This window comes from Pleurodeles waltl, chromosome 8 (assembly GCF_031143425.1).
Source record: "Pleurodeles waltl isolate 20211129_DDA chromosome 8, aPleWal1.hap1.20221129, whole genome shotgun sequence".
Lineage (NCBI taxonomy): Eukaryota > Metazoa > Chordata > Amphibia > Caudata > Salamandridae > Pleurodeles > Pleurodeles waltl.
The window spans coordinates 1,190,917,000-1,190,941,142 of NC_090447.1; the positions used below are offsets into that span (position 1 = coordinate 1,190,917,000).

General features: G+C 43.5%; 2 protein-coding genes across 4 annotated transcripts in view; one reads left to right on the plus strand and one right to left on the minus strand.

Annotated features, from left to right (window-relative positions):
* Positions 1-11,267, minus strand: part of DHRS12 (dehydrogenase/reductase 12) — a 149,240-nt gene extending 137,973 nt beyond the window's left edge. Inside the window, exon 1 of the mRNA XM_069205453.1 lies at positions 11,089-11,267. Within this exon, the coding sequence (XP_069061554.1) occupies positions 11,089-11,144 (56 nt within the window). The 5' untranslated portion in view covers positions 11,145-11,267. The remainder of the gene's footprint in view (positions 1-11,088) is intronic.
* The window catches only part of LOC138250505 (serine/threonine-protein kinase Nek3-like), a 207,677-nt gene that overhangs the window by 29,586 nt on the left and 153,948 nt on the right, over positions 1-24,143 (plus strand). For 2 of the 3 annotated variants that reach the window (XM_069205448.1, XM_069205450.1), the window contains exon 1: positions 11,637-11,845. The exons of the other annotated variant lie outside the window; for it this stretch is intronic. The gene's annotated coding sequence lies outside the window, so the exon portion shown is untranslated. Of the gene's footprint in view, positions 1-11,636; positions 11,846-24,143 lie in introns of those variants that run through there. 3 annotated transcript variants of the gene reach the window in all.

A 24,143-nucleotide genomic window follows, 5' to 3' on the forward strand; every position in this document is an offset into this window, starting at 1 on the left:
AGGAGGGAGGAAGGAAGAGAGGCTATGCTAGGCTGGCAAACAAGCAACTAACAATTCCTGGAGAGCGCAGCAAAGTTCTCATCAGGGCTTCGTTTCCTTGAGTACACAGAGTGGTCAATCCAGACATAAACACACAGGTTATGGGATTTCATGGGTTGGTGGGGAAAGGCTGGTATTAAAATGTATGGGCAACACAGGCTATCAATTTCCATTACAAATACAAACAGGGGGTCACCAACAAGGCTGTTTCCAGGGAAATCCACAAATCATAGATAGCAGCATACCCTAAGTAAGCTAAGGGCACAACATGAAAGATGCAGCAGGTCGTCACATTAAAGCTTGGGACTTTGGCTGTGATGACATGGACTGAGGAGCCCAACCTAAAAGACAAGTTTATGTTCAAGTACATCTGACTGTGCTAGTGAAATAAGCTGGTTTGGGTCCACAATGCACACATATGCAGAACTACATTACTGGCATTCCCATTACACCCTCTCGAGTGTATTAGGCAAGAGACGGTGAGGGTAAAAGATTAATCAGTACACATCATGGTATCTAACATGAGGGCATGGAGGGGCTCACATACTGGGTGAGGGAAGATATGTGGCCGATATAGGCTACTTCAACAAGTCTGGATTCTGTCCAACATTACCTTCTTAGAATGCCCTTGTCAAGCAAAATAAATAATTTGTCATACATTTGAAAACAATGCACAACTACCATGTGAACCAGTCCCGCGTTATGTTTTTTTCATCCATTATTATTTGACATTCTCCTCGAGTTGCACTCTGCAGTACAGGTATGCTCGTACACAGGTCCATCATTTGTGCTGCACCTCACTGATGAGGTCAAACATGTCGGTAATTGCCTGTGTTCCTGCTCAAAGAGGACATGACCTTGTAGTCAGGTTAGATACGTCTGTTTAACAGCACAGTGAGATGAAAAGCAATGTCACATCGTTATGGAATGCAGCCCAGAGAAGTTGCCAATGGCTAAGATTAATTCAAGCATTGCCATGAATCATGGTTTTCTCCATGCGTGACACCTTCGGCCCAGTGGGTCGTGTTAGCCAGCTGTAATTTGCAAGATGGGCCATACTTGCAGAGCTAAAATTAAATTTCACCTGCTGGACAAAGGTTTATTTAGACATACATGGGAGTACTTGCCGTCTATGCTTATTGTAGTACAGCACCATCAAATATATTATTTACAGATAGAATTACCCAACGTTACTTGCTTAATGTCGTATTCCATTACAGTTATTCCTGTTCATGAGATATACTTACAGATATCTTTAGATCTGTTGATAATTATCTTTTACCAGGAGACCTTTAATCACCGATTGTAACTGTCATACACTACTGCTTTTACGTCTACATGCAATTAATCTGCGTCTGTGCCTTGAAGTTATTTCTCAGCAACAGAACCTAAGCAGTCGTAGGTCAGAGTGTAAGGATGCAATTCATTTATACTGTGGGAGATTGAATAACACACTGGTTGGATCCTGAGAATTAATTGTAGTGTGCATGAATACAAATGCATTGCCTTTTAAATATTAATGTACTTCTAATGGAGAGCTAAACAGTTACTCACAGAAGTATGCGTGTCTGTTATGAAACGAAAACAATTTATTCTAGAAGCTCTGCTGCCATGAAGTAACTAATGAAGAGATCAAAATTGTCAACTGGAGTCTTAGACTGCAGAGCACTGAAACTGTAGCGTACCTTGAATTCTGACAGGGCAACCCATGGGATCTAGTCATCTTAGTGTTTGTATGGCACCAAGGTGTCAGCATTCTCCAGAACACTCGTACGTTACTCGGGCGTTTCTAAACCCAAGTAGGTTCATCTAGTGAATTGGGTTCAGGTCACATAAACTGTAATTTCTTTTAACATTGGTGGATAAAATATGTGATCCCACATACTGGAGGATGGAAGTCTGGACACACCCTTTGCAGTTACGCATCTAACCGGTTAATATACAAGTTAAAAATGGGGGAATTCTGGGACACAACCTTTTCTCACCCCCCCTGATAAAATAAATACATCTGGGCACTTTCCATTAGTGTCAAATCCTAGCGCTGTATGCAGACAAGAGAGTGAATTTTAACTAACAAACTGACTAAGAAATGATCAAAACTCATTGATTTTGAGGTGGACAGCTGAAATTGTGTGTCTACATGATCAAAGGGGGGTATTAAATTCATAAACCCGAGGTCGATTGAGCTTTGCAACTACATACTTAAAAATTCTAAAATATAAATTTAGGCATTGCCCCAGTGTGCTCTGCAGAGAACAAAATGATCTCTGAGATTATTCCGTGTTTATCTAAACATTCCTTAGTATTGGCATTAGACCTCTCTCCAATAATCTAACCTTCAAATCAGTAGGAGACGGAGGTCTGTTGCAATCTGGGCCGCTCCTATCACCATTTTTTGCTTGAAATCTGTTTATTTAACGTTTTCCAGAAGGCAAAACAAGACGTTCTGGATTCAAGTCCACACCACTTGCATATCGCTTGGCACGTTAGTACACTGCTAAGCACTATAAAGATATTGCAACAATATGGTAATAGCAGTAGCGGGTGCGGGACACACAACAGGTGTTGCCTAAAAGCAAGCATACATCTCACATAACTACTAACAATGAATTAAAAAGTATAACAGGTATCAGGTCATAATGCCTTCCGCGGAGTCCCAGGCCCATCTTACTGCATTGGACCAGCGCAAGTAGGAGCCCTTCTGGTGGTGGTGGGGGGAGGGGAGGGGAAGGTGACTGTCTAGCGTTATGGTCACCTTTGCAGCTAAGGGTGATCTCCCTAGTCAAAGAGTTGCAGTGCTTGGAGCTTGAGTGGGGTGAAGCAGGCATGTTCAAGGCAAAAGAGATAGTCAAGTAGTGGCTGCCAGATATGTGTGAATGTAGTATCAGTGTGGGCCTGCCTACGAGATAACTTCTACATTGCCATAACATGCCAGAGATTGGTAAACCAAAGGGCAATAGGAGGGGCCTTGAGTTTCTTCCAGGTGTTAGCTATAAGCTGTTTCACAACGCCTACCATATGGTTAATGAGCCACCAGTTTGCATACGCCATAGCCTATAGAGCAAGGGGTTGTATACCCAATATGATGGTGGTGCAGGAGGCGGGAATTGGGAATTCTACAGTGCCCTTGATATGTCCAAGGATCTCCGTCTAGTATGTGGTGATAAGAGAGCAAGAGCAGTAGATGTGGAACACGTCTCCTAGTTCTACTCCACACCGCCAGCAGAGGACAGAGGTTGTGGGCTAGATGGCATGCATGTGTGTCTGAGTGTAGTACCCTTGTGCCATGATTTTATAAGCTATCTCTCATTGGAGTTTACTCCTGTAGGCCGCACAAGAGTGTTTCCCATTGTTTTTGCGAGATGCCATCATAATTGCTAGTTGCAGCTAGGCTGTTTCAAGAACTTTAGAGTCTAGTTTGCATTGGTCAAAGGGCTTGATGTTGCCACCTACAAAGAGGTTGAGCAGAAATTTACATTCACTGGCTTCCCAGCTGGAGAACACATGGGGATCAATGGCTGCGGTAAAGTGTGGATAATGGGCAGTCAGCGTGTTGGGGGACAGGAAGGTGGTGAGACCTTTCTGGACTGCAGGTTTGTCCCTTATCTCTAGGACTGTTCTGGTAGGAGTAGTGATACATGCACATTTAGGTCTGGTGTGTTTGAGGAGCCCGGCTAGGTCCCGTAGAGGGTACAAGGCCACTGCTAACTCCATATGGAAACCGTGTTTGTCGCTTTCACAAATGATCCATTTGGAGATAAATCTGAGATGGGCTGCCCAATAATATTTGAATATGTTAGGGCAAGCCAGGCCACCCCTGTCTCTAGGCAGCATTAATCGAGAGTTAGATAGCCTGGGGCTTTTACCTCCCCAGATAACAGTGCATATGTCCCTCTGTAAGTGCATACTATCATAAGAGGGAATAGCTGTGGATGGGGATTTGAAGAGGCAGAAAATAACTGGGAGGACATTCACTTTTATAACATTAAATCGACCCAGCCATGAGTTATGCAATGGCTCCCAGCAACAGGGGTCTTCTAAGATGTACCCCCGGCATTTTGACTTGTTGGCTTGTGTTCAAAAATGCAGTGTGGGAGTTAAGTTAAGGCCCAGGTATCGTATTGTGCGTGATGCTCATTGGAAGGGAGCTAGCTATTAAAGGGTGGGAAGGTCCAGTCAGAGTATGGGGAGATTCAATGCATAAGAATTAGTCAAGTTGGCTTTAAAGCCCGATACTGCCTCGAAAGCGGAGAGGCAGTGAACAACCCTGGGTAGGGAGGTAGCAGGTTGTGTGAGAGCAAGCAGCAGTTCATCTGCAAAGAGACTGATTTTGTGGGACTGACCACATAAGGGTATACCTGCTATGGCCGCAGTGTGTCAGATAGTGATGGCTAAGTGTTCAACAAAGACAAAAAGCTGGGGCGATAACAGGTACCCCTGACATGTGCCCCTGGAAAGAATGACAGCGCTTGTGTGTTGCCTGCTAAGATAAATAACGGTAGTTGGGCCTACGTAGGACCCCATGATTTTGGCAATCATTCCAGAGCCAAGTCTAATTTTGCCGAGACCAGCGCACAGCAAGTTCCAGCTCACGCTGTCAAAGGCCTTTTCTGCGTCTGAAACATAAGTGGCCACTTGTTTTGTCTTGATGGCAGCTGTTCTCAAAGTATTACAAACAACTCATGTACATGTTTTGGGATGTTCTCTGCTGTAGAGCAACCAACATTGTGTTTATATTGTTATGAAAGGAAATATGTAACCTTACTGAAGATTAAATAAGACAGCAGCCGTACCTTAATTTCAAAGTGCAAAAATGTCAAGAAACATTTAGCAAAAAAGTAACAACCAATGATTAATTTATAAAACTTAAAATTTACAGTTAATCTCCGATCAATGCATTGTAATGTGTGTTGCAACGGCTTTATCCACTTCTTACAAGAGTTCTGAAAATTGAAATGGGATTTCTTTTTATTGAGGTGTTACTGTACCCACGTTGACTTAGGTGCTCTAGACTGTAAATGTTAAAGCTGTCAAAGTCAATAAAAGTCCAATAAATGTTTATTACTAATATATTGTCTGCTGGTGGTACAGAAGGCTTTATCATTAAATAGTTACCGCCAGCCAAACTGGGTGTCCTGAGTAGAAGGTGATGGCCCATGGCAAAAATTAATGGAATTGATCTACATGATGCCAGCTCAGAAACCAGTTCCTACCTTACGGGGCAAGCTATGCCAAAATGAAACCCCTACTTCCATCCAGTTCTACAGCAACAGTAAAGGGATTTACACATTTACAATTCTGAAAGTCCTCTCTCTATACCAGAGAGTTACATTTAAAATACAAATTGATGATGTTGTATCAGTTTGTCCGGTCAGTAATTTGATTGCCTCACTTGGGGTACAGCAAAGGTACTAAAATCCACTACATCAATTGCAAACAAGATATTCCCACACTGGAATTCAGAATACTAAACCTGAACAAAAAATAAAAAAACATGAGGTGGGATTAATAACCGAGAACAGAAATCAGCAGCAAAAGCCATCAATTGTTAACCTCCCCTTCATTTGCACTTCAAAAACGATTTGTTGAAGAGAAAAAGGGGAAATTAATTCAAAGTTTAGCTCCAATATAGAACGTACATATACTTCTACTATTATTACTTTACATTTACAAAGTGCTGAAGCTACTTCATAGCCATTTCAGATTTTGCTTTTTCAACATTGATTATTCAAAACACACTATTCGGTTTTAGGTATGACAGATATACCTTTACGTATCAATCAAATATTTTCTAAGCAATACAGAACTTCTTAGTCACTGCTTGTCCCATGTGTCATTCATACTTAGGATCAGCCCACAACATATTTAGTGTCCAGACTGTCAGTCGTGACCTATGGTGTTTTGCTCATTTGCTGTAGGATTCCAAAAGGCAAAGGAGTCAGCCTCCGGTGTCTAATCTGAAGGGGTGAAAAAGGCTGGACTGCTACCCTGGATGAAGGCCATACTTCAATGGGGTGGGGACATTGGGGGCAAGTTTTTAGAATCCCCTATCTCCTTAGTATGTGATCCTCCTTGGTTTGTTGCAGCAGGGCTGCATGCAGCTCTACCAGTCAATGAGTTAGTACTATTTCAATATAATTAGTGCTCTTAACCAGCTGCGGACAGGTGAACCCTGTGCCAGCTGCGGACAGGTGAGCCCTGTGCCAGCTGCGGACAGGTGAGCCCTGTGCCAGCTGCTGCAGCATGCGTACAGTGGCACTATGAAACAATGTGCTTGCGTAAGGCACCCAGGTGTGAACACGTTGTTTTAAAGTGGCGAAGCTGAGAGCTGCAGATCAGGTGGTGCAGTGCTGACTTGGGGCCTCATTAACAGAGCTGTGGTTTATTGTGCTGCTCTTTGGCGCCAGGAAAATACTAATACTGTGGGGTTCATTTTTTCCCCAGGTGAGGTACACCTGCAACAGTTTGAGTTTCGCTGCTCTGAATGGTTAATAACAGTGTAAAACCACGTGTTATTAACATATTCAGAGTTGCAAAACTCAGAATATTCTAGTGTTTCCCGAATATGCTTTGCCAGGTTTTGTGGGGGAAACAGTGGCATGTGGTGGTCCACCCTGTCATCCATCTTTGCACACACCCGTTACGTCTATGTCTTACACTCTCGCCCAAGTCAATACTTGTGATATGGATTTCACCCTATGACAGAAATAAAAAACAGGAAGTGGGAGTAGTTAAGCTGTAATCCTGCCGAAGCTATGGAGTGCTAGAAAACATAGTTTACCCATAGTTCTCAGTTGTTTCCTGTCTAATTACAGATGAGGAAGCATGACGCCCCTGCCTGGCTTGGGCCTCTACTGTTGCATCCTTGGGCCTTTCAGCTCTAGACACGGGAGGATTATGCATGTCCATCGAGGAAGCAATAAGTAGCCTCAAAGAGGAGTCTGCAGGAATCCCTCTTTAACCTGCACAGGCTGAAGTTAAATGAATAAGATAAGAAATGTGGTGCTCCTTTCAGTATTTTTGTGCTTCCTAGTAAAGTCCTCCTCTTGGATGGTCACGAAAGCACAACCATTTCATTATTTCAGTGCTAATCATGTGCATTCGGGAGAAGTGATCGGCATTAATGTTTTGTTTGCATGATAAAAACAAACACGGATCAGTTTTTGGATATTGCATACTACCTCATTAATGAAATTCAGTGCACCATTTTTTCATTATTCAAACGGTGCGCAGAAGGAGGTAAGTAGGTTTTGTTTGTAGAGAGAAAAGGTGCTTAATTCTCATATGTTGCAGGACAGCGTTGTAGACAAGGATACTATAAAGAATTAGTCCAGTTCTGGTTTGACATTCAGATCTCCTTTCTACCCTAAGAAGAAAATGCAAAACGAACTAGGGGATATGATGTTGAGGAGTCCTTTGAAAATAAGATCAGACAAATACTTTGGGAAACTCTGTTTGGTATATTTTGTAAGTGTAAGGACTATGCTATGGCTCTTCTACGACTGACGCTAAAAGACTTCCTATTAGTTCTCTGGGTCAAAGGTGGAAGAAGTGGCACCGATCTGACGAGAAGGGAAAGTTCATTGGAAAAAGATTTTCTGTCTGAAATCCTAAAGAAAGAATGCTTGAACATGGCGATTCCTGCAGAAGAGATGCTCACTATGTCCTCTGAGCCTTTACTAAGGCAGTTTATGAGGACCCAGGTTTCTGGTTTGCACTATATAAACACATTCTTTATGTAATTCTACGTCAGGGCAAAGATCCTGATAAGATTATTATGTGCACATTTTGTCAATGAGAGGAAAGGGATAAGAAAATTACATTGTCTGTCATGATGGAATATCTGGTAACAAGTCTTGTTCGAAGAACATCCATGCTTGAAGAAAACATGCTGGAGGACCAAACAAATAAAGACAGATTTAGCATTAAAGAAAGATTATGCAGAGGACTGCTTATCTTTGAGAGCTGGCATATACGGCATAACTACTAGCCAATCACTGATTTCTAACTTTATAGAACTTTTTACAATTCAGGAAGGCGTGGATTTTTCAACATTGCTGGAGAATTTGAACAGCTGGAGTTCCTGTCAGACATCTCATCTGATGTTGTCTGTGCTGCTGCTTTAGCAGAAGGCACTATTAATGCAGTAGGAAAAATGTTTTCTTAAGAGACTGGCATACAGACACCACACAAAAGAATGCAGCCCTTCCTTTGTATGTTGTTGAAAAGGAAGTAAGCGTTTTCTGAACTGACCTAGAGGAGAAACCTCACAGGATTTTTAGAGAGAGGAAGCAATCTTCCTCCTTCATGCAATCTTGCACCGCATCCTGTTCATCTAATTAGAAGTTAAGATCAGCTTTTAGAGAACCTTCAAGACATCAATGAGGCCAGCATAGGAGGAAAAGCTATTTAAAAATCAATGTGAGCAGAAGCACATAACCTATTCTCCCAAGAAAGCCACAATGACCCTGACTATGCTGGTAGTAGGTAGGAGTGGTCTATAAAGGCGAAATACATTTTTTTCCTTGAGGATTTGGAACAATTCACTCCAGATTCCTGGGTCCTCAGGATAGTGAGGAAAGGCTGCCTCGTCAAGGTATCTTCTGTCCCTCCAAACCAGGACCATTCCTACACCAAGCCCCTCCAATCTGATGAAAGTGGTTGCAATTACTAATTTATTTTGTTAATAACAAAGAAAGCAACAATATCAGTACCATAGGAGGAACAAGGCAAAAGGACCTATTCAATTCAAGGAATTTCTGGTACCAAACGTAAGAGAAGGTTACCATTTGATAACAGACTTGGGAAAAGTAAACAAGTGGATCAGGAAAATACAGTTCAAGATGGAAACTTTGCAAATGATAATTCCTCTGACACCAATAGGAGTATATAAGGTAACCCTGGATTTGAAGGACGCATATGTTCATGTTTCCATGGCAGGTCAACATTAGAAATGTCTGGGATTCTCCATTTTTGGGCCATTATCAGTTCCAGGTGCTGCAGTTTGGGGTCAAATCTGCCCCGAGGATTTTCACCAAAATGGGGGCTCCTTCAGTGGCATACCATGCGTGCCACTAATGCAAGCAAGATATAATTGTGGCACAGTGTGCTAAACACAAATCTGGACCTCTAGAGCATTTGCTGCACTAATGATAGCTGTACCCTGCTTACAGGTCTTAAAGTCCCCATCCAACCTGTCATTCCTTATTTACTATCTCCATCCTTCTCTGGTCTCCTTGTATGGTCTCCTCCCTATTCCCTTTATCTGTCTGTCTCTTCCTCCTCTTCAGTCTCCCACACTTACTTATGTTTTCACAGTGACAGCTTTATCAGAAGGCACTTTTATTGCATGCCCTTTGGATGGATGTCTTTCCCAATATTACAGCTCCTGGCCCCTCCCATTTCCCTCTTCCATGGCCCCTTTTTCTTGCTCTTATGATGCATCACCTTGTCTCTGATCTTTAACTCCTTCTTTAACTCCTTCCCCCATTCTGTTTTCCTCTCCCCCTCTTTGTGTCAGTGGACATATTAAAATTTTTTGGAAGATGGTAGTTTAAGGACCAAATCTTTAGTTTTCTGTCCTAGATTTCTTACACAGAGCTTAGAGATCAGTATGCTTTTCTTCCTACTTGTTTTCTTACCTCTTCTTCTCAAGAAGCTTTGATACACTGTTGTGATGTCAAAAGAGCAGTGCTGATTTACCTGAAATGCAAAAATGCTTTCGGAATGTCTGTTCACTTGTTTGCCTGATCGCTTGTTTATCACTTGATACGACTTCTAGGATTATTTTTAAATGCATGTATCAGAGAAACACTTTTGATTGCATAGGAGGTTGCCAATTCTCCTTTACTGGACAAAATTGTGGTAACATCAAATAGAGGTGTTGAGGCTTCTTGTGCCGAACTGAATGGTGCTTCTTCAACGGAGAATTGCACAGCAGGCAAATTGGCAGTACAGCACATTTTTGAACCGCCACAGAACTCATGGGTTGTGTCTAATTGGCGATAATTTTAGACAGAAATTGTTGAAATCAGTGATGTCTTAGTTTAACTAATTTGAACCATCAGTTTTCTTATTTTGATTACTTTATTGTTCACTACTAAGGATTTGTTGACATTTAACAGTGATGTGTGTATTCTTGAGCATTTATTTACTGATCTCCAAGAGTGGAAGTCGTCACAGGTAATAAAGGGGACGAAGACATGAGCTGAAGTAATAATGGCCCTGTTACTTATCAGTAATCTTCATTATCCTTAGTTTGGAACATCTTTTTCACCGTCATCACGATCCGCACACGCTCCCTGAGGCTGTTGGATTTTGTAAAAGACCTGGTAGGTTTAGGAAGAAACATATGTAGATCATGTTTTATAGGGCGAGACTTCTTACAACCTAAATACTCCTATTTCTTGATTTTTTTTTCTCCAGTAAATAGGTGGAATCCACCGCAAAAGTAATGATATCTGCACTCATTCACTCATCGATGCACTCACCCATCCAACCACCGAATTATTCTATTTACTCACCCAACCACGTGAGCAAATTCGCCAATGAAGAAACCCGTTTAAAACAACCAGACCCATTCATTAGCTGTGCTGATGCTTGTTTAAATGGAAGGCGCTTCCTCCGAAAGCGCTGGATCGTACGGAGGGGAAACACAATTGTAAGCATTACTTTTGAGAGTAGCAACAGAGAGAAAATATTTTGAAACTATTGTCAAGAAACTACGCTCTGCACCATGGCATTTATCGGTGCTGCTGCCTTGCAGTGTCCGTGCGTGCGAGGGGTCAGAGAGGCGCAGTTATGAAAGCAGCCTCGTCACATTGCATAACATGATGCACGGGAGTCGGGCCGCTCCCTGGAGAACATGCCCCCGGGGGGAGAGCTAAATAACGGAAAACAGGACACTTAAGTCAGAAAGGAGGTGAAAGGCAATACAGTATTGTTACGCCATTGGGTGGTTGCGCCTATACACAAAGTCAGTGAGGAGCCGGAGACGTTCCCGTGACATGTCAGCAGTGTCACTTTTTAAAATATTTAGTTCCCGCTTACTTGGTGTATTCACGGAGACCTTTAACGAACCACACCGCGTTCCTGTAGAGAGACATCTGTTAGTGCACGCTGCGGGTATCTGCTGTCTGTCAGCTGAGGGTGTGTGCTCTCCTTCCAGTCTCCAGTGCGCTTCAGCATGAACACTCAGTCTCTGGCACAGGCTCTGCTGCTAGTTGTAAACCAGAGAGTCAGAGACATAGAGGAGGGACTACAATGTTGCAACAGTGTTGCCAGGCCCACCCCTTCTAACGCGACGGACTTTCTAAAAGAAAAAACATATATATTTTTTAACGTTTGAGTTTATCAATGCATGACCGTTAACAACATAAATAGGCAGGGCCTCGTGTGGGAGGAGGTGGAGGGTGTTCGCTAAGAGTGATTTAAAAGTTTAAAAGAAAGTATGGAAGACAACTTAAAATCTGTTGTTTCAATTGGTACGTCAAACCAAACAGGCTTTAGGACCTGGGAAGAGACAAATGCTGCCCTCCGCCGAGTCCAAAGTGATATTCTGTGTTCGCTCAAATGTGCTGACTCCGCCCCCGGGTTGTATTCTTTTGTTGCTATTGTAACGCCGTGCAGGTCTCCAGCTCATGTTCGCTTCAAAGGCGTGGCGATATAGGGGTTGGGGCACAGAAATGCAGGTCCGAGAAAGCTTGCAGCTCGTACCGGATTCAACTCTCTAGGAAATTCTGATTTACAGCAGGTGTCGATCACCAGGTGCTTTAACCCAGGTGATAAAACCAATTTTTACCACAAGGTAAAGTAAACCTCGATCTTAAGTTTCCTTTGTGTCTAAAAGGCGTGTTGTTGTGTAGAACAAAATAATACGGATACATTTACGAATAAATACAGATAATTATTATTGCTGCCGTTGATAGAAGCACTTTTTAAATTTTATTCAGTAGTTTTCGCTATCTCTCAATGAAGACAGACCGCACACAGTGCAAGAGACTTTCATTAGATGTATTTTTATAGTACCAGGACGAGAACACGTGTACAAAAACGTAGGTACCAGTCACGTACCAATCACTATTGTAAACATGGGGGGGACATGTAGCATAACAAAAAGCCAAAATAATATACATGAGTCAAATAAACACTGTGGCTTTTGGAAGAAAAAAAAACAATGCACAAGCATATGCAGTACAAATGTGGTAGCGCCGGTACTCATAAAAACAAACTCAGAACTGCCGGAACTCTCCGATCAGAGGCACTGCATCCTTGCGTGGAGTGGCAGTCATCTATGTACACCAGACATACCGAATTTTATTACAAGACCAGAGGCTCATATTATGCAGTCTTTTCTTGCTTTAATTACTAATAGCAGCCAAGCAAAAAACTACAGTTCCCAGTATAAACAAACTACAACAATGACATCACAGATGAACAACCAATAGGATGTTGAACACTGGTATTAATATCTTAACTGCGAGCAACAAGTCCTCTTTTCTTGCTGCTCGCAGTCAAGATAAGTACCTCCATTTGCGTCACTTCGTATATTATATTCTATGCATTACTGTTTTTTATTTACTGAATGACAATGTCCAGCTAATATGTTTGCTTTTAGACGCGCGTCTTGTTTATTAAGGCACTGCGTCTTTCAACGGTCTTTTTCGGGCGTTACAGACGCGCACGTGCTCGCATTCCCTTCATTCTTGGCATTCTTTCTCGGCATTCTTCCTGACTGACCTGCTGTTCGCCGAAATCGCTTCGGCCCTGAATTTCGAGCATTTTTTCTGCTCGTATTTCCTTGGTTGGGCTCGCTTTCAGCCTCTGCTTCACCGGACGTCTCCCCACACGTTTTGCCTTCAGGACTTCGTTTTTTCTTCCTCGTTCCTGCCCCCTTTTAGCCACTCCCTCCCTCCCCTCCTCTCAGTTAACCCCTCCTTGTCCAGTTTCTACATTTCAAACCTAAATATTTTCCAAAGCCTCATTTACAGTATTAATACTTTTATTATTGCCTTTGGGCACAATGGCTGAGGAGGATGATTCCCAAATTTTTCAAGAAAGTTTGAAAACTTTTATAAAAGATTTAGTTCAGCAGGCAGTAACTGTTTCTATGTCTGATATTACCAAAAATTTAGAAGCCTCTTTTTCTAAAATGATGTCTACTTCCAAAGTGCCTTTTAACAAAGGTAAGAAACGTGCAGCTACCCTCCCGGTGCCTTCAAAAGGCGTTTCTTCTGGTCCTTCCACCGAGAGGTTTTCAAATCGGGCTCCGCTCTCTCCCCAGTTCACGTTACACAGTTAAGAGACACTGACGATGACGATGATGACTCTCCTAGTCATACGGATGATATGGACGGATCTTCGGATCCATTTTCATGTGGGCCTTTGGAGAAAAGGCGTAAAATTTCTCCTGGTGACGGTGGTGACGTTCACCCTGTGTCTCATATTTTGGTGGACCATGCGGGCGAGCCCTTATTTGACCCTTCCCTCATGGTTCATCCAAATTCAAAAGAGTGGTACCCATCGGATCACGTTGCTGACTATGTCTCATTCTTTTTGCGCCACCCTCTTGATAAAGCTACCCGCAATAAGCTTAAATCTGAATGTCCTCGCCCCTCGTTACCAGACAACATCACTTCTACTCCAGTGATTGACCCCAACATGCTTATGTTCTTTACGAAATTTGGCAAAGACCCCAAGAAAGGTGTTGACAGAGCTTGGTCAGGGTGTCAGGACAAGCTCCTGGATTTGGTGGGCCCTCTCACCAGAATTTTCGATTTGGCAGAGGAGGCCAAAATGGATAACAGTCCAATAGATCCTGAAATTCTCTCCAATTGGGCGCAACGTGCTATTTGCATGTTGGGCAATGCCAATACTCAACTTTCCATTGAAAGGAGGAAAAGCCTCCTGTTGAAAATCGATCCCAAACTGGCTTCTCTAGCCTCCAAAGATGATGGTCCGTCAGCTAAGGGCCAGTTGTTTGGGGATTCCTTTATCAAAGAACTTGGCAAATATGTGTCCACCTTTGCCTCCCTGGACAAGGCCCAACTTTCCATGAAAAAGATCTTCCCATCTCGGGTTTTTGCCAGGGCCGGCAAAGGCAGGAGTCGCTTTGCCGGCCGCTCCATCAGAGGCCAATATTCCAACAGAGACTCCTACAACCAGCAATCCCAGCTTGAGACCTACACAGGATACAAGCCAAGGTTCTACCCCCGTCGTTCAAGAGGCTATCGTCACAGGGGTTACGCCAACAAGGGAGACCAAACCTCCGGTAAGTGTTTCCAGTTCTGGCCTTCCTCCGGTAGGAGGCAGACTGGCTCTGTTTCTAAATTCATGGTTTTCTCTCACTTCAGATCCCTGGATAATTCAATCCTTTCAAGGTTACCTACTAGAGTTTTACCAAACCCCAAGTCAATCCCGTTTTCCTCTTCCACTAGTTTTTTCCCAAGATCAAACCGAGCTTCTGCACAGCGAAATTCAGTCTATCCTTACCAAACATGCTATAGAACCCGTCCTGTTCGATCCTGCGGGTTTCCTAAGCACCATCTTTCTCGTCCAGAAGAAAAATCACAAATTTCGATTAGTTTTAAACCTAAAGGCTTTCAGCAATTTCATCATTTACCGGCACTTCAAGATGGAGACTATTCTCCATCTAAGAGACATTCTGCTTCAGAACGATTGGTTGGTCGGATTGGACCTTCAAGATGCTTACCTCACAGTGCCCATTCATCACTCACACAGGAAATTCCTTCAATTCCAGTGGCAAGACTCCTTTTATCAATTCCGAGTTCTTCCTTTCGGTCTTTCTTCCGCTCCTTGGTGCTTCACCAAGATTCTCAAACCCGTTGCAGCCTTTCTCCGCGCTCACGGTGTTCGTCTAATCCTTTATTTGGACGACTTTCTTTTGATGGCTCAGAACGAACTTCTTCTTCTAGACCATCTTCAGCTTTTTCAGAACCTTCTTCTCAGCTTGGGCTTCCTCATCAACTTTCAGAAGTCGGTTCTGATTCCAACTCAAAAGTTGGAATTTCTCGGATTTCTCATAGACACTACTCAGTCGGTGCTTCAGCTCCCTCAACACAAGGTATCCTTAATAAAAAAGGAGATTCGTCAATCCTTATCCCTTCCTCACATCTCCCTCAGGACTCTAGCTCGTTTGGTAGGACTTCTAGCTTCCTCTATTCAAGCCATCTTCCAAGGTCCTTTACATTATCGCGCTCTTCAACGGCTCAAGATCCGCCATCTTCACAAGGGCCTCGCATATTCGGATCCCTTGATCCTAGATGCCGAATCCAAAGAAGAACTTCTATGGTGGTTAACGCATCTAGACGCCTGGAATGGCAGAACTATCTTCTCTGCCGCCCCAGATCTTGTATTAGAATCCGATGCAAGTCGGACCGGTTGGGGCGCAAGATGTGGTCAGTTCTCGACTGGAGGCGCATGGTCTCTGAAGGAGTCCTTCTTGCACATAAACAGTTTAGAGATGCTTGCAGGTTCCTTTGCCATCCGCACTTTTGCAAAAGACAGAGTAAGTTGCACCATCCTTTTGAGGATGGACAATTTGTCCGCGGTCAGGTACATCAACCATTTAGGCGGTACCAAATCCAAGATTCTCTCCACTCTGGCGAAACATCTTTGGGAGTATTGTCTTCCTCGTCGGATCTCAGTCAAGGCGGTGTATCTGCCAGGCCGGCTGAATACGGTGGCGGATTGGTATTCCAGACATCTTCACGATTCCAGCGATTGGCAATTGCACCCTTCAGTATTCAATCATCTTACTTCTATCTTTGGCGAAAAGTCCATAGATCTTTTTGCTTCTCGCCTCAATTCCCACCTTCCTTCTTAATTCAGTTGGAGGCCAGACCCACAGGCTCTTGCCACAGATGCTTTCCTTCAGACTTGGCCATCATCCCTTCTTTACGCTTTCCCTCCCTTCCTGCTCATCCCGCGAGTCCTTGCACAAGCACGCAGGCAGCGGTCCTCTTTAGTTCTCATCACTCCTTTCTGGCAGGCTCAACCTTGGTATCCAACTCTATTGGAATTGGAAGTAGATCAACCTGTCTGGCTTCCTCACTTTCCCAACCTCCTCTTAGATCCCCAAGGCCAACAACATCATTTGATTCTCAGCAATTCCTTGTTCCTCATAGCTTGGAGGATTTCGGGTCATCCTGGAGAACCCCAGGAATTTCGGAAGATGCTGCTAAACTCATCCAGCAGGCCAGAGCCCCTGGTACCTCCAAAGCATAAAAGTCCGCATGGGCCCTTTGGAGTAGCTGGTGTTTGGACAGGAATTCAAATCCCTTTTCAGCCGATGTAGTGCTAATTGTTAATTTCCTCGCTTCCTTAGCTTCCCAAGGTAAAGCCTATCGCACTATTAATATTTACAGATCTGCCATCTCTGCTGAACATCAAAGGATCAATGGCAGACCAGTTGGTGAACATCCTCTCATCTGCCAATTATTAAAGGGAGTAAGATATGTTTTTCCGCCATCTCCTAAGTATAATGTCATGTGGGACGTTAATTTGGTTTTACAATTTCTTTCCACTTGGCCAGATAATGATTTACTCTCTCTCAAACAGCTTTCTGCTAAGTTAACCCTGCTTTTGTGTCTAGTCTCGATCAAACGTGTTTCAGACGTTAAGGCATTAGATGTTACTTCCTTTTTCTTTTCCCCCCTTGGTGTTTCTTTTCAGATTAAGAGACGTACCAAAACTAATTTAGCTTGTGTCAATTACCCATATTTTCCCTCTCAACCCAAGTTGTGTGTTGGAAATTGTTTAAAAACTTATGTGACTCGTACTGCAGATTTGAGATCATCCTCTGCCTCCCAATTACTTATTTCCTTTCAGAAACCCCATAACCCTGTTTCTTCCCCTACTCTAGCTCGTTGGGTCAAATGGGTCATGTCCCTAGCTGGTATTGATGTAGGATCTTTTGGTGCCCATTCTGGCCTCTCGCGCTTTCTGGGCAGGATCCTCTTTACAGGATATTCTCAAGTCTGCAGATTGGTCTAATGAAAGTACTTTCAGAACTTTTTATTGTAAGCCAATTTCTCATGTTTCAGATTCAGTGATTGCTATGCTTTGAACATGCATAATATGAGCCTCCGGTCTTGTAATAAAATTGAGATTTTCCTAGCCTTGGTGTATGAAAGGCTAGATTTTATTAAAGACACGGAGGCGAGTATTATCCCGCCGCTGTTTCTAACCCACCCTGTATCTTTATTTTTAGTGCCAACTTCCTCATCCAACGTTGGCTCGTCATGATTCTAATGGACAACTCCTGCCGGCATTGGACTCGACCATCAGCGTCCACTCTGTCCAGGCTTCACTCCACACTCGCCATGTTCGAGATTGTTTCATGGACATTGTGACATTGGTTTCTATTTTTTATGTTATTTTATTTGTTACTTCTCCTCTTTAGTTTCGCATCAAGAAAAGAGGACTTGTTGCTCGCAGTTAAGATATTAATACCAGTGTTCAACATCCTATTGGTTGTTCATCTGTGATGTCATTGTTGTAGTTTGTTTATACTGGGAACTGTAGTTTTTTGCTTGGCTGCTATTAGTAATTAAAGCAAGAAAAGACTGCATAATACTCGCCTCCGTGTCTTTAATAAAATCTAGCCTTTCATACACCAAGGCTAGGAAAATCTCAATTACCGGGACAGCCCAGGGTTTTCCGTCCTTGTCTGGAAAATGTATCTGCATTGACATATTTCTCTCCTTCATCCTTCCCAATGTCTTTCTTTTTATGCTTCTTTCTTTACTTCTTTCCCTCCTCTCTTTTGTTTTTATTTCCTCCCATCCCAAAATTCTTTTTATTCTTCTTTATATCTGTTAATTATTATGTTGCTCCTGGAATTTTTTCACACCTTCTTTGCTTCTTTTCTTTTTTTTCTTCATTCGTCAATTCTTCTCTTCTATCCTTCAGTAGCCCATCCATTCACCTCACATTTCTTCTTTGCTATTTCATTATATCTTCCTGCTTTCCTTCTTTCTTTCCTTCCTTTCATGTTTCTTTATTTCTTTCATCTTTCCTTTTCTTATTTCAACCCTTCATTATTTCTTTTCTTCCTTTCCTTTTTTCTTTTACACCTTTGTTCCTTATTTCCTGTGTTCACTTGCACACTCTTTCCTTCATGCATCCTTTTTCCTTTGTTCTGTATTTGCATTTTACTTGCTTTCCTTTCTGCTGTCTTACTTCATTGGATTCTAGCTTTTTATGTTGAGCGTGAGCGTTCAACCTCGTGTATACTTTTAAGTATACTTATACTGTGGGCTTAAAGCAATTTAATTTGTTGGTTGCAGTGTCCTTTAAAAATCTTTGCTAGTTAGTGGTCAGTTCAATTGATATTTGAAGTTCAGAAGTTATCAAAGACAAATCCAGTGTCATCTTCCCTGGGCATCTCAGGGTTTGACCATGACTGCCAGGTCCAAGGGAGAGAGCCCCCTCTACTTGGCCTCACACCCACGATAATAACTACAAAGCCAAGAGAAGGAACTCCGAGCCTTGCAGCCCTTCGCCATGACTGTGAGACTGAAAGGAGAGAGGACCGTTCCCTACTCCTCCTCCCCCAGCTGAACAGTAAAATACAACCATCATTTGGGGATTCTTGGTCCATAACTCCAGTGAGCCAAGGTGCCACTGTACTTGTGACAGTAGTAATAGATATGGTCCTTAGAGAGCCTTCTCTCTTAGGACTACCAGCCAAGTTCCAGTGTTGCAAGGCCCAAGGATGGATGGGCTGTAGATCAGGACTGTGCGACCCCTTGGAGAAGGGCAAATGCTGTCAATGATTTAAAGTATGAGGACTGGACTCAATTATGTGAATGAGTTGAGGCGACTCTCAGTACTACAGCATTGACCCTGGGGGATTTTCTGCCTTGAGTGTTAACAGTTTCAACTTTTCCAATTAAGAATACATTGACATATTCTGGTATCTCTGATATGTAATTCATGGCAGAGATTGGACTGTTCACAGTGGTCCTTTTTACGACTGGCAAAAGGGACCTTGTTTGATGGATGGAAATAATGATTTGAGATCTTATATGTTTACGTTATCCTGTGCCATTGATGGGATACTCATTACTGACAATATAGCTTGGTGTGCTGGTTTGATGCCAATGTATTGACACTAATTTATTTACTGACACACACTGAGAAATGATGGAGGTGCTCACCTGACGTTTGCATGCTCACATATGTGCAAGTGATAGATACTCTGTTGGACACCACACGTTGGTCTTTTAATTCGTATATGGTGACACGACTCAAAGATCAGCAGGCATAATGAGTTGTTGTATGTACACACTTGGAGCCAACTCATACTAGTCTAAGGTGGACTTCCATTATTTACCTTGACAGATATATGTGGCAGTTGCATGATGTGATAAACGGCATGTCTAACCCAGATAGAGGCTGAATAGTGTTACATGATCAAGTTACATGTAACCTATGTTCATTTTAGCCCCATGTAGATACCACCCAGCGGTTTTACAACGATCAGGGTGTAACTCGGTCTAAGTATGGTTACTGGTGAACTCCTTTGATTCAGCAGGTACTTAATGTGGTGTATTCTTACTTCAAAGGAGGTTGAGATTGACGTAGACATCTTACAGGTGTGGCTGCATGGCATTGTTTCTGTTGGCACTCTACGTTTTGTACTCATTTGTGGTGAGTTATGAAAGCATGTACCCTTGACAACTAGAACTGTGTTTAATATTTGGGTATGGTCATCTCAGACTGATGAACTATCTGTGTTTATGTCTCCCCATACACGCAGATATTGAGCCAAACAACATGGTCCTGAGGAGACCCTTACACTCAGAAGGGGTCAAAATGTATCTGTGTTCTTTGATTATTTGTAATCCACATTGTGCTGCATTGTATGCACATGCATAACAAGAAACTTGTTGATGAGCCAGGGAGTTTCTATGGTGTCTTTTTTATATATATATATATATATATATATGTCTATATATATATACAGGGAGTGCAGAATTATTAGGCAAATGAGTATTTTGACCACATCATCCTCTTCATGCATGTTGTCTTACTCCAAGCTGTATAGGCTCGAAAACCTACTACCAATTAAGCATATTAGGTGATGTGCATCTCTGTAATGAGAAGGGGTGTGGTCTAATGACATCAACACCCTATATCAGGTGTGCATAATTATTAGGCAACTTCCTTTCCTTTGGCAAAATGGGTCAAAAGAAGGACTTGACAGGCTCAGAAAAGTCAAAAATAGAGAGATATCTTGCAGAGGGATGCAGCACTCTTAAAATTGCAAAGCTTCTGAAGCGTGATCATCGAACAATCAAGCGTTTCATTCAAAATAGTCAACAGGGTCGCAAGAAGCGTGTGGAAAAACCAAGGCGCAAAATAACTGCACATGAACTGAGAAAAGTCAAGCGTGCAGCTGCCACGATGCCACTTGCCACCAGTTTGGCCATATTTCAGAGCTGCAACATCACTGGAGTGCCCAAAAGCACAAGGTGTGCAATACTCAGAGACATGGCCAAGGTAAGAAAGGCTGAAAGATGACCACCACTGAACAAGACACACAAGCTGAAACGTCAAGACTGGGCCAAGAAATATCTCAAGACTGATTTTTCTAAGGTTTTATGGACTGTTGAAATGAGAGTGTGTCTTGATGGGCCAGATGGATGGGCCCGTGGCTGGATTGGTAAAGGGCAGAGAGCTCCAGTCCGACTCAGACGCCAGCAAGGTGGAGGTGGAGTACTGGTTTGGGCTGGTATCATCAAAGATGAGCTTGTGGGGCCTTTTCGGGTTGAGGATAGAGTCAAGCTCAACTCCCAGTCCTACTGCCAGTTCCTGGAAGACACCTTCTTCAAGCAGTGGTACAGGAAGAAGTCTCCATCCTTCAAGAAAAACATGATTTTCATGCAGGACAATGCTCCATCACACACGTCCAAGTACTCCACAGCGTGGCTGGCAAGAAAGGGTATAAAAGAAGGAAATCTAATGACATGGCCTCCTTGTTCACCTGATCTGAACCCCATTGAGAACCTGTGGTCCATCATCAAATGTGAGATTTACAAGGAGGGAAAACAGTACACCTCTCTGAACAGTGTCTGGGAGGCTGTGGTTGCTGCTGCACGCAATGTTGATGGTGAACAGATCAAAACACTGACAGAATCCATGGATGGCAGGCTTTTGAGTGTCCTTGCAAAGAAAGGTGGCTATATTGGTCACTGATTTGTTTTTGTTTTGTTTTTGAATGTCAGAAATGTATATTTGTGAATGTTGAGATGTTATATTGGTTTCACTGGTAATAATAAATAATTGAAATGGGTATATATTTGTTTTTTGTTAAGTTGCCTAATAATTATGCACAGTAATAGTCACCTGCACACACAGATATCCCCCTAACATAGCTAAAACTAAAAACAAACTAAAAACTACTTCCAAAAATATTCAGCTTTGATATTTATGAGTTTTTTGGGTTCATTGAGAACATGGTTGTTGTTCAATAATAAAATTAATCCTCAAAAATACAACTTGCCTAATAATTCTGCACTCCCTGTATATATATACTCTATGTTGTTTTGCACTCATTTAACCCCTCCCATTCCAGCAAATGACTCCTGCCTGTCCAGTGACCTTGTCATTCCCCCCCATCTCCTCCCTGTTTCTCTTTTGCTCATAAACCAGAGGGAGACTTTTTTGGGGGGGAGGGTATATCATTGGCTGCAGTTTATTACCACTTCCCGAGAGGTATTACATGGGAAAATAACATCGCGGTTCATGAGCATCAACTGCATCCCCCAAATTCCTGAACATCTAGTATATTTCGTCTGTCCATCCACTGCTCTTTGTGCTGTTCAAGAACTGCCTGGTTCATGTTGGCCTTCATTATGTGCTACAGCATTCAGCGGCCACTTGGCTCCCCCTTGCTACCGATTGGTGTTCCCTTTGACTTCCCGGGCCGCAAGTGCTGTGGCCGCCCACTGCTGCCCTTTTGTGCCTGGTCTCCACTGTCCCTGCCATCCGGCATCCCAAGGACCTTGCCTGCTCCCTTTTTGTCACTGCTGTAAGGCATCACAAGGACCCTGTTGGAGCAGGCCACTTCTTTAGGCTTTTGTGCTTCAGGCCAAACAGAGTTTCTCTCCGCCAGGTCCACCCTAATGCTCTACCTGATTGTCCAGAAGCTGCAACACCCTGCTCTTTCGGTGTGAGTGGGTAGGCAACTCTCTTGGGCTGGCTGTTTGTTGTTTGCTTTCCGTGGCCCCCTTTAAATTAGCTCCGCTGCACCCGATTGGGGGGTTCAAAAGACACCCACCAATCCGTGCGCACCATTTTTGTGGGCTTCCCCACCCCGGGCTTCTGTCTTGCCTGAGGCAGGCGGTGCATGCGGGCCCCCATTTGGTCTGCTTTGCAAGCCGACCTTCCCTGTAAACCCCTTCCATTCAGGCAAATGACTCCTACCCATCCAGCAACCTTGTCATTACCCCATCTCCTCCCTGTTCCTCTTTCGCTCATAAACCACATGATTACTTTTTTTTTTTTTTGGGAATATAGTTGACCGCAGTTTATTATCACGTTCTGAGAGGTATAAGATGGTGCAATAACATAACATATCATGGTCATCAACTGCCCTTTGCACCCCCCAAATTCATGAACATCTAGTATATTTCTTCAGTCTATCCAACTGCTCTTGGTGCTGTTCAAGAACTGTCTCCTTTATGTTCGCCATTATTGTGCGCTACAGCGTTCAGCGGCTACTTGGCTCCTCCCCCCTTGCTACAAATGGTTGGTCCCAATGACCTCCCGGGCCGCAAGTGCAATGGCCACCATCTGACGCTTATTTGTGGCCCCTTTGTTCCTGGTCTCCACTTTCCCTACCATGCAACATCCCAAGGACCTTGTCTGCTCCCCCTTTGTCCCTGCCGTAAGGCATCCCAAGGACCCTATTGGAGCAGGCTTCTCTTTTAGGGTTTTGTGCTTCAGGTCAAACCGAGTTTCTCTCCACCAGGCTGCCTGTGGTTTCCCGACCTCAAGTAGCTCCCCCACTTGAGCTAGGAAAAACCATATAGCTCTAGGGCACCTACGAGGTTTAGCAGGAACAAATCCATGCAGAGGTTAGTGAAATCGTGCCGGGCCTAACCCCAGGAACTGGCCTTACAAATTTTGGATATAGATATGTTCATCTTCCGTCTGGACCTTTCCACAGCTCCCTTCTTGTGTGCCCCCCGCAGTGCGGTCTAGTTATGATCTCTGACCATAGCACATCACTCAGGCGCAGTAGACACAGTATTGCCGTCAAACCTGAGACTAAGGCTGACAAGAGGTCCTTGCAACCTAGGGCTGACAGGTCATTGCCTCACAGGTGAACCACCAACACATCAGTCTGTCTTTCATGCAGAAGGGCACGCTCCACATTGGGAATTAGTTGAGCGCACCTCATGCCTGGCTGACCCAGCCAGGTCACCTCTGTATTACTTAACCAGATTCCACCATAGTCCTGCCACGGCGCTGCCCATTGCTGTGCCTGCATGATGTAGGAGTGTCCCATCAGCCAGACCCTGCGCTTGCCATGGTTTAGAGTAAACAACATGACTTTAGGGGCCTGTGAGCCTGATGTAGCGTTTGTAGGTGTCTAACAACCACTACCCTATCTTTTTGACATGGTCTCCCCCAGCCCTTTTTCTGCTGCTGTTGTGGCAGTGCCAATTAAAAAAGACCGTGATCCGAATCTGCTTGGAGGGAAACCCGACTTGGCTAAGGCCATTTTTAGGATGGCTGTCAACTGAAACTTGCTGAGATATGACCCGTCCCTGTGGAAGAAAATGGGGGACCCTTTGGGCAATCCTTTTTAATGTTTTTTTTTTTTTTAAACAATTCTTTTTATTGTTTTTTCAAACCATAAACAGGGTTCACATTGTTGTATCAAGCAATAGATAGGAGCCTTTGGGCAATCCTGCCCATGCATACACCCTCATGCAGCATACTGGGAAGCACTCCACTGCCGCTGTGCAATTCAGCCTGGAATATGTCCCCTTGCTAGCCTGATCCATCTTGGACCTGCGCAGGTGTAAAATCATGTGACTGCTGCCCAGTTGAAGGTCGCTCCCTCATAT